The sequence below is a fragment of the Lytechinus variegatus genome, chromosome 1 (assembly GCF_018143015.1).
Source record: "Lytechinus variegatus isolate NC3 chromosome 1, Lvar_3.0, whole genome shotgun sequence".
Lineage (NCBI taxonomy): Eukaryota > Metazoa > Echinodermata > Echinoidea > Temnopleuroida > Toxopneustidae > Lytechinus > Lytechinus variegatus.
Genome location: NC_054740.1, coordinates 84,365,432 through 84,382,184, shown reverse-complemented (window position 1 = coordinate 84,382,184; position 16,753 = coordinate 84,365,432). Strand labels below are relative to the sequence as shown.

The following is a 16,753-nucleotide window of genomic DNA, read 5'->3' as shown; positions in this document are numbered from 1 at the left end:
ATCCAGACTAAGGTCATCAAGAAACACATCGAGATGGTTGAGAAACGTAAGGCTGAAGAAGCAACTCTGGAGGAAATTGAGATCACTCTGGACAAACCAACAGAAGCAGCACCAGAGGAGACAGTTGTTACTATTGAACCATCTCAACCAGAGGAAACGGCTCCCACTGAAGTAGAAATTAAGATCGCTCCTAAGAAACCAGAGGAGGAGGAAAAGGTCGAGGTTAAGATCATGAAAAAGAAACCAGAAGAAAAGGAAGAGGCTGTTGAGGTAAAGGTGCCTGAAAAGAAGAAACCTCTGACCAAAGAAGAAAAGGAAGCAGAAGAAGTCTTTGAACTACTTAAGGATGTACAACCCGAGCAGTATGAAAAGGTTTTGAGGAAGAAAGGTATCGTCCAGACTAAGGTCATCAAGAAACACATCGAGATGGTTGAGAAACGTAAGGTCGAAGAAGCAACTCTGGAAGAAATGGAGATCACTCTGGACAAACCAACAGAAGCAGCACCAGAGGAGACAGTTGTTACTATTGAACCATCTCAACCAGAGGAAGCGGCTCCCACTGAAGTAGAAATTAAGATCGCTCCTAAGAAACCAGAGGAGGAGGAAAAGGTCGAGGTAAAGATCATGAAAAAGAAACCAGAAGAAAAGGAAGAGGCTGTTGAGGTAAAGGTGCCTGAAAAGAAGAAGCCTCTGACCAAAGAAGAAAAGGAAGCAGAAGAAGTCTTTGAACTACTTAAGGATGTGCAACCCGAGCAGTATGAAAAGGTGTTGAGGAAGAAAGGTGTAATCCAGACTAAGGTCATCAAGAAACACATCGAGATGGTTGAGAAACGTAAGGCTGAAGAAGCAACTCTGGAGGAAATGGAGATCACTCTGGACAAACCAACAGAAGCAGCACCAGAGGAGACAGTTGTTACTATTGAACCATCTCAACCAGAGGAAGCGGCTCCCACTGAAGTAGAAATTAAGATCGCTCCTAAGAAACCAGAGGAGGAGGAAAAGGTCGAGGTTAAGATCATGAAAAAGAAACCAGAAGAAAAGGAAGAGGCTGTTGAGGTAAAGGTGCCTGAAAAGAAGAAACCTCTGACCAAAGAAGAAAAGGAAGCAGAAGAAGTCTTTGAACTACTTAAGGATGTACAACCCGAGCAGTATGAAAAGGTTTTGAGGAAGAAAGGTATCGTCCAGACTAAGGTCATCAAGAAACACATCGAGATGGTTGAGAAACGTAAGGCCGAAGAAGCAACTCTGGAAGAAATGGAGATCACTCTGGACAAACCAACAGAAGCAGCACCAGAGGAGACAGTTGTTACTATTGAACCATCTCAACCAGAGGAAGCGGCTCCCACTGAAGTAGAAATTAAGATCGCTCCTAAGAAACCAGAGGAGGAGGAAAAGGTCGAGGTAAAGATCATGAAAAAGAAACCAGAAGAAAAGGAAGAGGCTGTTGAGGTAAAGGTGCCTGAAAAGAAGAAGCCTCTGACCAAAGAAGAAAAGGAAGCAGAAGAAGTCTTTGAACTTCTTAAGGATGTGCAACCCGAGCAGTATGAAAAGGTTTTGAGGAAGAAAGGTGTCATCCAGACTAAGGTCATCAAGAAACACATCGAGATGGTTGAGAAACGTAAGGCTGAAGAAGCAACTCTGGAGGAAATGGAGATCACTCTGGACAAACCAACAGAAGCAGCACCAGAGGAGACAGTTGTTACTATTGAACCATCTAAACCAGAGGAAGCAGCTCCCACTGAAATAGAAATTAAGATCGCTCCTAAGAAACCAGAGGAGGAGGAAAAGGTCGAAGTTAAGATCATGAAAAAGAAACCAGAAGAAAAGGAAGAGGCTGTTGAGGTAAAGGTGCCTGAAAAGAAGAAACCTCTGACCAAAGAAGAAAAGGAAGCAGAAGAAGTCTTTGAACTTCTTAAGGATGTGCAACCCGAGCAGTATGAAAAGGTTTTGAGGAAGAAAGGTGTCATCCAGACTAAGGTCATCAAGAAACACATCGAGATGGTTGAAAAACGTAAGGCTGAAGAAGCAACTCTGGAAGAAATGGAGATCACTCTGGACAAACCAACAGAAGCAGCACCAGAGGAGACAGTTGTTACTATTAAACCATCTCAACCAGAGGAAGCGGCTCCCACTGAAGTAGAAATTAAGATCGCTCCTAAGAAACCAGAGGAGGAGGAAAAGGTCGAGGTTAAGATCATTAAAAAGAAACCAGAAGAAAAGGAAGAGGCTGTTGAGGTAAAGGTGCCTGAAAAGAAGAAACCTCTGACCAAAGAAGAAAAGGAAGCAGAAGAAGTCTTTGAACTTCTTAAGGATGTGCAACCCGAGCAGTATGAAAAGGTTTTGAGGAAGAAAGGTGTCATCCAGACTAAGGTCATCAAGAAACACATCGAGATGGTTGAGAAACGTAAGGCTGAAGAAGCAACTCTGGAGGAAATGGAGATCACTCTGGACAAACCAACAGAAGCAGCACCAGAGGAGACAGTTGTTACCATTAAACCATCTCAACCAGAAGAAGCGGTTCCCACTGAAGTGGAAATTAAGATCGCTCCTAAGAAACCAGAGGAGGAGGAAAAGGTCGAGGTTAAGATCATGAAAAAGAAACCAGTAGAAAAGGAAGAGGCTGTTGAGGTAAAGGTGCCTGAAAAGAAGAAACCTCTGACCAAAGAAGAAAAGGAAGCAGAAGAAGTCTTTGAACTACTTAAGGATGTACAACCCGAGCAGTATGAAAAGGTGTTGAGGAAGAAAGGTGTAATCCAGACTAAGGTCATCAAGAAACACATCGAGATGGTTGAGAAACGTAAGGCTGAAGAAGCAACTCTGGAGGAAATGGAGATCACTCTGGACAAACCAACAGAAGCAGCACCAGAGGAGACAGTTGTTACTATTGAACCATCTAAACCAGAGGAAGCAGCTCCCACTGAAATAGAAATTAAGATCGCTCCTAAGAAACCAGAGGAGGAGGAAAAGGTCGAGGTAAAGATCATGAAAAAGAAACCAGAAGAAAAGGAAGAGGCTGTTGAGGTAAAGGTGCCTGAAAAGAAGAAACCTCTGACCAAAGAAGAAAAGGAAGCAGAAGAAGTCTTTAAACTACTAAAGGATGTACAACCCGAGCAGTATGAAAAGGTTTTGAGGAAGAAAGGCGTCATCCAGACTAAGGTCATCAAGAAACACATCGAGATGGTTGAAAAACGTAAGGCCGAAGAAGCAACTCTGGACGAAATGGAGATCAGTCTGGACAAACCAACAGAAGCAGCACCAGAGGAGACAGTTGTTACTATTGAACCATCTAAACCAGAGGAAGTGGCTCCCACTGAAGTACAAATGAAGATCGCTCCTAAGAAACCAGAGGAGGAGGAAAAGGTAGAAGTTAAGATCATGAAAAAGAAACCAGAAGAAAAAGAAGAGGTTGTTGAGGTAAAGATGCCCGAAAAGAAGAAGCCTTTGACCAAAGAAGAAAAGGAAGCAGAAGAAGTCTTCGAGCTTTTAAAGAACGTTGAACCTAAAAATTATGAAAAGATTTTGAGGAAAAAGGGTATCATCGAAATGAAGCTTATTCGGAAACATATTGATGCAGTAGAGAAGCGGAAAGCAGAGGAAACTGCAAAGGTAATTGGTACCTTCTCTTCTCTTTTTCATGGAATGGCTATTCGGAGACAGTGAAATTTGACACTTTTCAACGTTGTTTATATTTAGAACAGGAAGCATCACTCACAGCTTTTTTTGATATTTTTTTATTGATATTTATTTATTGAAAAAATATGTCAATCTGTTTGTGTATCAAATTTTGCTTTTGTCATAACCTTTTTTACTGGAATCATTTTCATGTTTACCACTTAATACCAAACTAATTTTCGTAGTCATTCGTCTGCTCTCACTCATCTTACCTTTTAACTTAAGAAAATAAATGTCAAAAGTTTCCAGTAATTTCCAACAGTTTTAGCACCTGGTGTGTCTTTCCTCATTTCATTAAATTGTTCTTATTTGGACAAATTATAGGAGCTAGAAGAGTGAAAAAATAAAGAAATATGCAGTGCGGGGGAGGCAATAGAAGAAACTTATTTTAGAAAGCACAGATAACAAGAAAACACATCTCTTTCTTTCGTTGTAATTTATTTCACTTTGAAATCACATAACATTAGGAAATTAAGCGCTACATTAAGAAAGTGACATGTTTGTTTGATCAAATTATTTACTTTTTGTAACATTTGCTTTCTCATCATAAAATAACATAAATCAACAGCATTGCAATTTTGACATTCTTTGAAGTTGAAATATTTTATTATTTAGTATTGTCTCTTGTCTGATCTTGATAGGAGACAAAACAAAATGAATCATGTTTGAAAACCCAATAAGACAAAAGATGCCAATTTTAATATGGATACGTCTGTTAATTCACTGTACCTTTTTCTGTACAGCAACTTGCTTCTCAGGAGGTAGAAACTGAGGTCACCCTTAAAGTTTCAGAAGAGGCACCATCTGAAACTGTTGAGGCATCCGTCATTGAACCTGTTGAAGCTGCACCAGTAGAGGCTGCTCCTGTTGAGGCGGTCCCTGAAAAGAAATTTAAACCAGGTAGGTTTAATATGTAAAAAGTTTTATTAAAGGGACAACTGAAAAGTTTTATGACCGGATTAAGATAAGTTGTTTTTCATGAGACAAGAGTGTTTAGGAACCTTTAAAATAAGACTAAAAATTGCTTTGACCTGGAAAATTGATGGGTAGGATTAAGATATGTGAAAGATTTCATGGACTAAATTTGGTCTTCATATCCTAATCCTGTCTAAACTAGTCTAAAAAATTTTAGTTACTTCTTGTTCTATGTAGAACTTAAAAGCATTTTTATTTTTCTTTGGGGGGTAGGGGGCAATTACATTGAATGCCAGTACGCTTTTTATTTTTCATGGTATTTACTTGCTTCTTGTTTTAGAAATGGGTATTTGACATATTCTTATCACTCTGTCCTCCCTAAAATCGATGTTAAACAAAGGATTATTGAACTAGCAGATATAGACATTGTGACAAGCAACCATAAATTTGAACAAACCTAAAATACATTTCAAAGAATCTGTTTCCAAGTACCATGTGACCACCAAAATACTCCCGCCGACGGCTCCTTTATGTTTCAAGAATGTCAGATTACTCACAATGATATTGTTAATTTTTATATTGCAGAGGAATGGAAATTCACAGAGGATCTCAAACCATCTAAGGGCTTCAAGGGAGACACATGCGAACTCGTGTGTGAGGTCAATGACGAAAATGCAGTTGTTGAATGGGTCAAACATGGCAAGGTTCTGAAGTCAGGTGACAAGTACGAGCTGAAGGACGATGGTACCAAGAGAATTCTTGTGATCAAAGATGCTGTCCCCGTTGATGGCGCTAGATATACATGCCAGCTTCCAAAGACTAAAACAGCTGCATCCCTTGATGTCCAAAGTAAGTTATGGCTAAACCTTAATAGCATGTTTTTAAAACCTTTTCCATGATTCCTTAAACAGGAAGGCCAGCGATAGTCCAGCACAAAGTATTTTTTACAATTTAAGAATTTCAGTGCATTTATATTGCATTGCAAATAACTTTAAAATCAAATTAGATTTGTGGTCATCAAAATACCATAATTTTTTTTAATTTTTTTTCATTTCTCATTGAACAGTAAAACAAATGATAATACAATATATAAAAAAATGTAGAATTTCAACATGCTGGTCTGGATGTACCTCAATTTATCAAGATATAAATATTGCCTTAAACCATTGAAAACCATGAATAATCTGTTAACAATAATGAATTATAAATATATGCATCCATTTACCTTTGTCAAATCAACAGTATGGACACATGCTAACATTTCATTACAAAAAGCCTTTGTAAGGCGATGCTGATATCATTGTATATTGCAAACAGAGCTATGATGTGAACTATTTTTACAATAAGAATTGAAATATTTATTCACTTTGAGGGTATTAAATTCTGCTTAATCGTTATTTATTCTCTTCACAGTCCCGGCCAAGATTGTGGGAGAGTTAAAACCACTGACTATTACTGAAAGGGAAACTGCCGAGCTCATCTGTGAAGTGAGCAATTCTAAGACTGACTTCACATGGCTCAAAAATGGCGAACCTATCGATGTGTCCCTGGACAAGTATGAAGTCAAAGACGAAGGTCGCCGCAAGAAGCTGAGGATCAAGAATATCAGTCCAGAGGATGCTGCGGAATACACCTGCCAACTTCCTCGAGACACCTCAACAATGAATTTGACAGTTGAAGGTACGGTTGTAGCTCTAAATACTTGCTATTATTTTGTAATTGCTATTCAGATTTACTGTGTTTACTTTCTTTCTCATTAATTTGGGGCACAAAGTGGGATGTGATAATTCAACGTTGTTTGTAATGTCATTTATAAAAAAAAGAAGTGAAAGGAGATATATTGTCCTCTATCATTTTTTTTTTGCAGATTGTGATTGAATATTTCTTTTCTATTTGTTATGGTAACTCTTTTCTGAAACACATTCATAGGCTTAAAGATAGCATTATGAGTTATGTTAACTGCCATGAGAACAGTATTTAACCATAGCATCATTGAATAACTTTAAAATAGTCGTTAGCTTTGTTCGATCTGCAAATCAAATACTAAAATTTCTCTGCTATTTAGCATTACAAATAATCAAATTTGATATAAATAATGAATCTTGTATTATTTTTTTACCAAAGATGATACTTTGCATGCTTTAGCAAATAAGTTCTCTCCTAAATGTCAATCCAGAGCTCCCATTGGAAGTCCTTTCACCCCTTACAAAATTATATGCCCGCCTGACGGGTGACGCCATGTTCCAATGTGAGGTCAGTGAACCTTGGGCCAAGGTCATCTGGCTTAAAGGTGACAAAGAAGTTGTGCCATCGGACAAATACAAGATAGAGACAGACGGAAGGATCAGACGGCTGATTATCAACGATATTACTGAAGATGATGAGACAGCGTACACGTGTGTACTGAGAGACAAGAGGACAACTGCCGACCTCATCCTTAGAGGTGACATACTCGTGTCATAGTATAAATACGCAAACTGGTGGCGGTTACAAACTAATGATTGCTCGTTGCTTTCAGCTGTGTTTATACTTTACTTGTATGTGTTCACTGACATCAATAACGTGTTTAGATTATTTGAGAAATATTTGCTAACATTCTAATATATCTATGGGATCTTCTTTACATGTATGTCACTGCATTGCAATTTAGCACAGTATTACAACATGCTGCTTCTTAATGGTCCGTACTCATTTATAAAGTCGAGCCTGGTACCTGAAACATATAAGAAATAGTCAATTCTACAATTCATTGTAGTTGTCAGTCTACACAATCCATGTACAAAGACATTACACCCAACCTTGTATAATTGATTATTTCTATAGATGTTACAGCTCATAGTCCATCAACACCTTATGGTTTTATAAATGTCAATCGATCAAGCACTTGGCGTAATACTGTTTTCTGTGCAGACGTTTGATTGCACATTGCTGGAAATTCCATCAGACACTCTATAATTCAATACCAGAGACAGTGTTCCCTTCATTTGGTTTATAATTTATGTATCTATCATTCTGGAGTAAAAATATATTTTCAGATTAGAATATAAGGTCAAAGTGAAAAAGTCTCATTCTTTAAAGATTCTTTAAAAAATGAACTTTATGAAATTTTTTTCACTTAAACAAAGTGAATCGTCACGAAAACGAAAATCTCTTTAAATTCAAAGTGCTCAAGTCACCTACTTCTTCATGCAATGTTCTACTCAACATATGGGCTCTGAATATAAGGGAAAATCCAATCACCCTGTATACTCTTCATGACCATACATCAATTAAATTGGATTCATTTTACACTTGTGCAGTTTGTATCTGTCAATAGATATTTACATATTTCCGTAATTGTGCACTTTGTGTTCTATTTCAAATCAAAATATTACAAAGCTAAGTCTGTTTTTATGTACAAGTATTTCTTCATTCGATAGTACATGTTGAATGTGAAGCTATTAAAAAACACATACTAAATCAATGTAATGAATATATATTTGTTAACACAGGTACTACTTGATGTTAAACTGTATGTGTTTATTAGACCATGCTCAGATATAATGCAGAACACTACTTGCATCATTAGTTCATTTTTATTTTTATCCACCTTTTCTTGAATCTGCCAGTAAAAGTCTCAATAATTTTTTAATAGATTTTCAATAAATTTTCAATAAATGAAAACCCTTAAACTTCACCTTCCAAAATGTCCAATATATTTTATTGTTTAAAGCTCACAGATGTCAATACACCCATGGTCGACCAATGTCATATATTTATACTTCTTAAGTGATTTTGAAGCTATTTTCAATTTTGAAAAAAAAAGTTGCTGTTTATTGCAGCATATCTGAGCTGGCCCTTAACAATGCTAATCTACAGCATAAATTTTGTCAAATTTGGTCTTATCAATGAAAAAAAAATGTCCAATTATGCTGATATGTTCTGTCAAAAAGCTAAAAATGTCTCACCTATGCTGCTTTTCATGCTAATATAATGTAAACATGTTATTGTTTAGGCAATGAAAAATTATATCTAGCTTTTTACTGTTTTTGGGGGGCAATTTCCTAACTCTGCTACTGTATATTAATGACATTAATGTTTGGCTTGCAGGGATATGAAAATAGGCTGAATTTCACAATTTCAGGTTTGAGTATTAAACCCTTTTATAAGGTAATTACAGTTAATTTGCTTAAACGGTTTGGATATTAACATTCCGTTCCTGAATAATGTTGTACCATGGAGCTATTATGTTGTACCCTATCTCTGAGATAATACTGATTGATGATGATGCTGTGCTAGGTATAATTCTCATACTTTCGAAAGATGTGGAACATTTTTTCATCATCGAAAGTCACCAAAGGATAAAAATTAATTGACAGCAGTTTTGACAATGTTGCTGCAAAACGAACATGTCTTAATTAAGCTTTTGTTCTTATGTCACAATTATGATAAGGGCTATTCCACGGTTACTCACGTTACATTTGGAGACACCTTGACTCATACTTGGAGCTGTAACTCCATTATTATTGATAGGAACTAAACATCTCCGTATCACAACAAAGTACACAGTCTGACTATCCTTTGTATAAAAACAAAACTTGGGAAATTCTATTATGCTCCTGGCAAATCTTTGAATGTGTCGGTTACTCACGTTACAGATTTGTCCCAACCTGTGGAATTGCCCATATGATATTTATGTATTTACCAAACTGTTATTGATATGAAAGGAAGAATCATCTCCCTATACATCCCATCCCTACCCCACAGACAATCCTGGGCTTATGATTCTAGAACACCTTTAAAAGGAATGCTATCCTTCCCTCAACCCGTAGAGCTCTATCCAACTTCCTTCATAATTTGATTTTCCCTTGTCTCGAATCCCTAAATATAATTGCTTTCAACAGGGATCCTAGATAGTACGCTAGCTTAAAGTTATCTGCATTCTATTTTCAGTAAACTTCCACCAGGGTCATATGCCAATCTGATTTGGAAAAAAATTGATTTAGGATATTCTTTTCAAAATTTATTTATCAATTACCAGTCTGATTAAGCTATCAGTAGAAGTAGCGCCATGAGCGTCTACTGACGGTGTGTGCGCTCTACAAATATACACTATTATTATTATTATTAAAGTTCTTGTAGTAGGATTTGGCAAATCTATTTTCAATATCATAATAAAACACTGTATTATTTTTTTGTATTATTTTTTGTGAAGTTCTGTTATTGAAAACTGGAAAATTCATCTACCTACCCGTCACTTTCTATAAGCACAATTCCAGTCTCTCCCATTCTAAGGAAGGGTCAGTCGAATCAAGATCTGACTATTTAAAAATATATATGTAAACTGACATAATATATTTCTGTAAATGCGATTTAATATTCCGGCCTATATTACATTGCATGATTATTAACAAACCTGACCTTTCTTCCACTAACATTCATTAAAACCTTATTGACTCTCTATTATCCTATCACTTATTTTAATTAATTGTTAATTAATTAAATGCTTTTGTGTATTTGTATTTTCTGCTGGATACTGCTTATATCACTTTTGTAAATTTCACTGTCAAGGTAATGTTTACATTCAATTGACTTGTGCAACAAATGTTATATTAGTGATTAAGCAATCTATGAATTATTTAATTTGATTAATTGATTAATGGAATTTTCTTAATTTCATGAATTTTAAGACAATACGTATATACTAAAGCATGTAAGAAAACGGTGTAATATTTCAATTTCATAAGCTACTGAAGACCTTATTGTATAAACTTTTAATGATACAAGTATATGTTACTTCTACGTCAAGTCAAGGAGGAACTAATTTCACAGGAAAAAAATGTAATGCATGGAATTAGAGTTTATTATGTCCCATCATTACTTACAAATTTTTCATTAAAGAATATAGCATTACTGAATTACATAAGCACTGAATGAGCCACGTTAGAATATCGAAGCTACATATATGTATAAACATGGGATATGAAATGTTTACACATAAAGTTTCTTTGCTTCATCAATGTATTATGGTTAGAAAAAAGTATTTCGGCACTTTTAATTTTAATGGTTGGACAGTATTCTAACATCTATATTGACAGGAAGACTGTATTTTTCACTCCAGATGATTATTGAATATCATGACGAGATTGCTATGTTTTTGTAAATAGCAGGTAATGTGAAATTGCATTCATTCATTTTTTTCCTGGATAGGCTTTAACTCAATACACTTGTTTATTTTTGCATAGAAACCATTAAGATCACCAAGCCTCCCGAAGACGTAGACTCTCGTGAAAAACAGACCGCTACGTTTGTCTGCGAGCTTTCTGGTGATGCAGCTAAGGCAGATATCAAGTGGAAGAAGGGTGGTCAAATCGTGAGAAAGGACAAACGCCACAAGATCATCAATGAGGGGCTTGTTTCGACCCTTGTGATTGAGGATCTGTCACCATCTGATGCAGGAAAATACTCTGTCCTGGTAGATAACATTGATGTCCCCTTTAATCTAAGTGTTCAAGCCTTGAAGCCACCTGTATTTACTACTAAACCAAAAGCTGTAGACACACAAGAGGGTAAGATATCTAATATTACTTTTCTTAAAAGGCAAGCATGTAGGTTTATGGATACGACATGTAACATTTTTCAAAGTTTTACACACACACATGTATATATAAAAATAATATCAACAATAATATGTGTATAAATATTCAACAAATTTACAGATCCAATTTGACCTTATTATCTGGTGGCAAAGTATCCATGTATAATTATGATATTTTCTTAGGATTTGAACAATGTTCATATATTGAATCATCTTGACATTAAAAAGTATTAATCTGTAGGACATTCATTTTGTTGATTCACTTTTTTCCATCAACTTAGTTGATTCGCCTAAGTTTAGAATGTGGGGACTGTGAGCACGTGCTAATATCAAAAGTATAATCAATTGTAATTATTTTGATTCTGTCCTATTACACAGGTATGTCTGCTGTATTCCGGTATGTCGTCACAGGTTACCCTGAACCTGAAATAAAGTTTACCAAAGACTGGAAGGAAATCACGCCAGAAAACTCTGACGTCACTTACCAGTTTGATGAAGCCACCCGAGAACACAAGATCATTTTCCATGAGGTAACACCCAAGGATGCTGGAAAGTATATGGTGATTGCCAAGAATGAGTCTGGAGAAGTAAAGCAGGCTGTTTCCATGATGGTGACCCCAAGACCTCCTGAAGAGATCATGAAGAGAAAGATGTCCCTCAAGGCGTAAGCATGCAAATAAATTATAATGTTCATGCTTTTGTTGATGCCCATTAAGTCATAAAGCAAAAATTACCCAATGTGTAAATAAGTACTGATACTCAATGGGGCGATTTGTTGTGTTTTATGGTATTTGGATAGTCCCCATATATCTCAGTCCTAATTGTGATATTTTATAAAATATCATTTATGTGAGACATAGTCTTTGATTTTATAAAATATCATTTATGTGAGACATAGTCTTTGAGTGTTTAACTTTCTTTTTCTAATATACACAATAACAGTTTTGGCTGCATCCTATAATACAAAGGGTCTTTTCACTTTTTCTTTTAAATTTCCAGACGTGCATCAGAGGCAGAGATTAGTGAGGAAGGAGAGATAGACATTGAGGAAATCCTCAAAGATGTACAACCCAAAGACTATGAGACAGTTCTCAAGAAACATGGCATCTATGACTTCCGTGCAATCCTCAAACACCTCCAAGCTATGAAACAAAGAGCGGAACAACCAACGGTTAGATTATTTAGTGTGATTTGTTTTGTTTAGTTAGTAGTCGTCTAAAAGAAGTGATGTACACAAGACTCGGATCGGACTTTCATTGTATCTGTTTTTATTGAACTCAGACTTTTAATACGATGATTTACTCACCATATGTATTATCTCTGATGATATTGGGCCAAATAATTCTCATACCTGGCTACAACAGTGATAGTATTCGTATCTATAAGGCTAGTAAGTGTATATGTTGCTCGCTTAAAATTCAAATATGAGAATGACATTACTTGTACATATTCTTTTGGTTTAATCCAGATATATAGGACTAACTATGGTGTACATTTTTTTCCTCAGGATCTGGAAACAGTCATGGAGGAACCAGAGATTCCTGAACAACTTGAATCCTTGGAACTGGCTGCTCTTGAGATGGCCCAAGCTCCAATGGTCATGGGAAGAGGGAAGCCAGAAGAAAGTGGTAAGTTCTGCATCTTTATGTGCTTCTTTTGTAATCTGATTAATTCATAATTGCATGCGGCTAGAAGCTAGATATTTAGAAATGGAACAAGTTACATAGTCCATTAAAATGCTTTAAAAAAAATAAAAAATCATCTCTGGAGCTTTCATGCTTTATGTGAAATTCATATATCTTTGTGTGGGTTTGGTCTATGTATATATATATATATGCATGATGAATTATAAGTTTAATGTCATGGCAGTTTTCATAACTGTTCATTTATGATACATGTGCAGATGTTATGGTAGCTTATGCTAAGATTGTACTCAGTGCAATTTGCAACATGATCAGTAACATAAAGAGTGTTCTAACCCAAAATGCCTAAGATAGTGTTGTTTTATTCACACTTGATTTTTTTAATTCAAGTCTTATCAACATGTATGTATTAAGTATTATCATATTTTGGTGATTTAATATTTCTTGAACTTATGTGAGAGGTTTTTTGTCATGTTATTTCTCTTTCATTTCAATTACATTTCCTGTTTGCTTGTTTTTTTCATCATAATAATCTATCGGATTCAATTGATTTACATTTTCCTCCCATATCAATCCCTGATTACATTGTGCACAGTCATTGGCTGTTCAATCATTTTTATCATCCCATTCATTGTATTTGTATATTGTCCAAATAATTCAATATTCTCTGTACTAGTACCAAGTCCATGATAATTTCTTTGTTATTTTGCATACATACCAACAGTAAGGTATTAATATTGTAACAAAATTATTTTATCTTGTGTTTAATTTGTGTTTCCTTCAAATAAATAGAATGTGTGTCAATATGCTATGTGTTGTGGCAAATTATTAGTTTCTTTTGATGGACCAATTAATTTTCATACAAACCGATTTATTTTGATAATTTCGAGGTTCAATATTGAGCATGTAAATTGGACTTTTTTAACCCAAATTTCTCAATTGAGTTTGTGATAGACATCAATGGTGTGGTTCTTGTCTAATTTTTGTATACTGTAATAACTAGTATCCACATTCCCAGATAGTAGATTTTGTTTTCGTTGAGAAAAGAATAATGCATCAACTGTTTTGACTCTCTGGGTCAAAATCATGATAACATTGGACCCTATTAAGTCATCCCATCTGTCCTTCCTCGCACTTCAACAACCCCGCCCTCGTCATTCATCTTCACTTTACTATGAGAAAAAGGTGAGTAGCTTCTATCTTCCTCTATTGCACAATCTGTGTATCTCGCACTTCTTATCATCTTCGGCACTCGCTTTTAATCACCTCTGTTACACGATCATCACGAGCTTTCACCTCCGGACCTTTCATCACCCCTTGGAATATAACGATGTCTTTGTGAGATGTATCTCACTGTAAAACTTTCAAACATGATTTTTCGCTCACTAGAGCGAATGTCCCAGGCCGAGATGTTCAGATCTTTGTTGGACATCGCTACCAAGTTATCGGAGGATACCACATTGGCAGCTGCTGAGGAACCTAGTAGCATCAAAGAGAGCAAGGAAGAGGTGCTTCTTGGTAAACCCCTAGAAGAAGAGGAACCTATAAAGACTGAACCTGAAGAGGTTAAAGAAGAAGTTGTCTTGCCCATTGCTACACCAAAGGTTGAAGCTGGTGCTGAAATTGATCTCCAGGCGCCAAAGGAACTGGAAACTCTTATTGCTGAAGGAGAAGGTATCGTCGATTATATTATGAGTCACTCATTCATGATCGGATATTTCATGAAATCACTTGGGTTTGCTGAAATATAATTACTTTCACGACATTGTAATTACACAGAAAATACATTGGGTTTGCAATCACAATCATTCCATTTATTGTAAAGTAATATTCATGGTCTTATGAACTCAACATCTCAGTTTTACTTTTAAATTAATAATGAGAGAATTGTTCACTTATATGTCATTTATCCTTTATCCTTCATTGGTAAATGTTTTAAGTGTTTTTAAAATTGATGTCTTCTAATTTAATAGGAGTAAGGCATAGAACATCATGTGATATCATATGTCATTTGATTTTGAACTAATAATGTGCTTGATACATTATCGCCTTTCATCTCTTTTTGTCTAATTCATTTCATTTACTTCTGCATGATATCATCCATGAAGGAGAATTTCCTGTTAGAATGTATGGATCGACTGATTGTTTATTTTAAGTAATAGCTACCAGGCCATATAGAAAACACATGTAAATTTATTTTTAACAACTGATTGCATTTAAAACTATTTTCAATTGATCGTACAAATGAGCTGTACAATAAGTCACAAAGATTTGTCTTCATGGGTCCTGGTGAGATAATTTTGTTTCTGGCATTGTTTTCCATTGATACTGTTCACTAATGCATATAATATACTAATGGATACAAATTGAAATCAATTCCACTCAAAACAGTACTATACATGTTAACACTGTTTAGGTTTATTATGATGTTTCAAAATGTGCTTTTAATGTAAAGCATGGTTTTTTTATTGCATTAAGCAGAATATGATACATTTACTCATGTCAATACACATAAGCTTGATATGAATATTCAGAGACCTAAAATATATCATTAAACGGTTTCAATACCAAAAATATATTTGAAAATGATATAGGTAAGTAAAATGTCGGTCATCTTTTGTTAAAACCTCATGATCAACTGTGTGCACCGTGTAACATTATTTATTGTAGTATTTTGTATTAACATTTTGCTTTGAGAAATATGTGATGATCGTTTTATGCCATTTTACTTTAGGTCATTGCATGATTAGAACCATATCCTACTGATATTTAAAATATGCATACTGTGTAAACTTTATTTATGCATTTTATACATTTATGCCTTATGCATTTCATCTTAACAAGATTAGTCTGAGGAAAAAGTTTCCTTTTAACAAAATTACCCCATGTCCTTTATGATGTCTAGAATTTGGTAGATTTTTGTTAGAATTGGTAGAATTTATCTTCTTTTGTGTGGTATACCTTGTGTACCCCTTGTGGTATACCCCTTGTACCCCTTTATGACAATTTATATTTAGAAGTCCACTTTGATTTCAATAGTTCATTCATATATTTCGTGTCTCCTTTGGAACATAAGTTTGCTGTCCCCCTTTTAACTTGCTATTATATGGTAAGTATTCATTGTGACATCAACTTTTCATCGCTTATTTCTTGATACCAGTCATTTAATTGTTCTGCAGGTCTTTACTATAAATGATACGATGATGAATCTTAAATGGTAGATTAATATTCTGTTTCTTGAGTTTTGACATGTAATGTGAATTATCATTGAATTATTGTCCCACTTGTACATGAAATAAGAGAAAGACGATTATATAAAGCTATTTCATTATCAATGTAACAATAATTGCTCACTTCATAATCAAGGTTTGTAAAAACATGCTAAAAAGGGATAATTTATGTGATTATTAATATGAGGAATAACAATCCACAAACTCCTTTTCAAACAGATGTTACTCCTTTGGCTGATGCCAAGGTGCCAGAGAAAATTGCTGCCAAATTTGAGTGTGATGTATCTGGTGACATCAAAGATGAAGACATTATTTGGATGAAGGATGGCAAGGAGATCACCCCAGATGAAAAGTTCCAAGTCAAACGTGATGGTCGTCGTCTCTCTCTGACCATCCAAGACACAGCTCCACAAGATAGTGGCCAGTACACCATCAAGATCGGTGACAAGACACAAACAGCCGACCTCAAAGTCCAAGGTGGATATCAACCCTACTTTTGTTCTGTCCTCTAACTCTCAGTTGGCACAACTCCATTGCACTCTACACTATCTGTGATAATGTTGGTCCCATTTGTCAAAATGTAATGAGAAAAATGCGCTGTGTGTAACAAAATCTCACTTCTGCATGAATCAATTTTTTTACCGAAAAGCACGTGCGGATGTCAACTGCAAACATGCAGTTAAGCTACCATTGCTTCCTGGAACTACTCAAGCATT

The 16,753-nt window shown here is 35.5% G+C and overlaps 2 protein-coding genes across 2 annotated transcripts in view; both read left to right on the top strand.

Annotated features, from left to right (window-relative positions):
• Nucleotides 1-11,480, top strand: part of LOC121432078 (titin-like) — a 116,679-nt gene extending 105,199 nt beyond the window's left edge. The window contains exons 40-46 of the mRNA XM_041629929.1: nt 217-3,606; nt 4,416-4,572; nt 5,173-5,436; nt 6,001-6,267; nt 6,764-7,030; nt 10,812-11,135; nt 11,446-11,480. Coding sequence (XP_041485863.1) covers nt 217-3,606; nt 4,416-4,572; nt 5,173-5,436; nt 6,001-6,267; nt 6,764-7,030; nt 10,812-11,135; nt 11,446-11,480 — 4,704 coding nt within the window. The remainder of the gene's footprint in view (nt 1-216; nt 3,607-4,415; nt 4,573-5,172; nt 5,437-6,000; nt 6,268-6,763; nt 7,031-10,811; nt 11,136-11,445) is intronic.
• Nucleotides 11,056-16,753, top strand: part of LOC121432071 (titin-like) — a 129,643-nt gene continuing 123,945 nt past the window's right edge. Inside the window, 5 exon segments of the mRNA XM_041629916.1 lie at nt 11,056-11,135; nt 11,543-11,828; nt 12,164-12,335; nt 12,672-12,792; nt 16,257-16,514. Of these exon segments, the coding sequence (XP_041485850.1) occupies nt 11,545-11,828; nt 12,164-12,335; nt 12,672-12,792; nt 16,257-16,514 (835 nt within the window). The 5' untranslated portion in view covers nt 11,056-11,135; nt 11,543-11,544.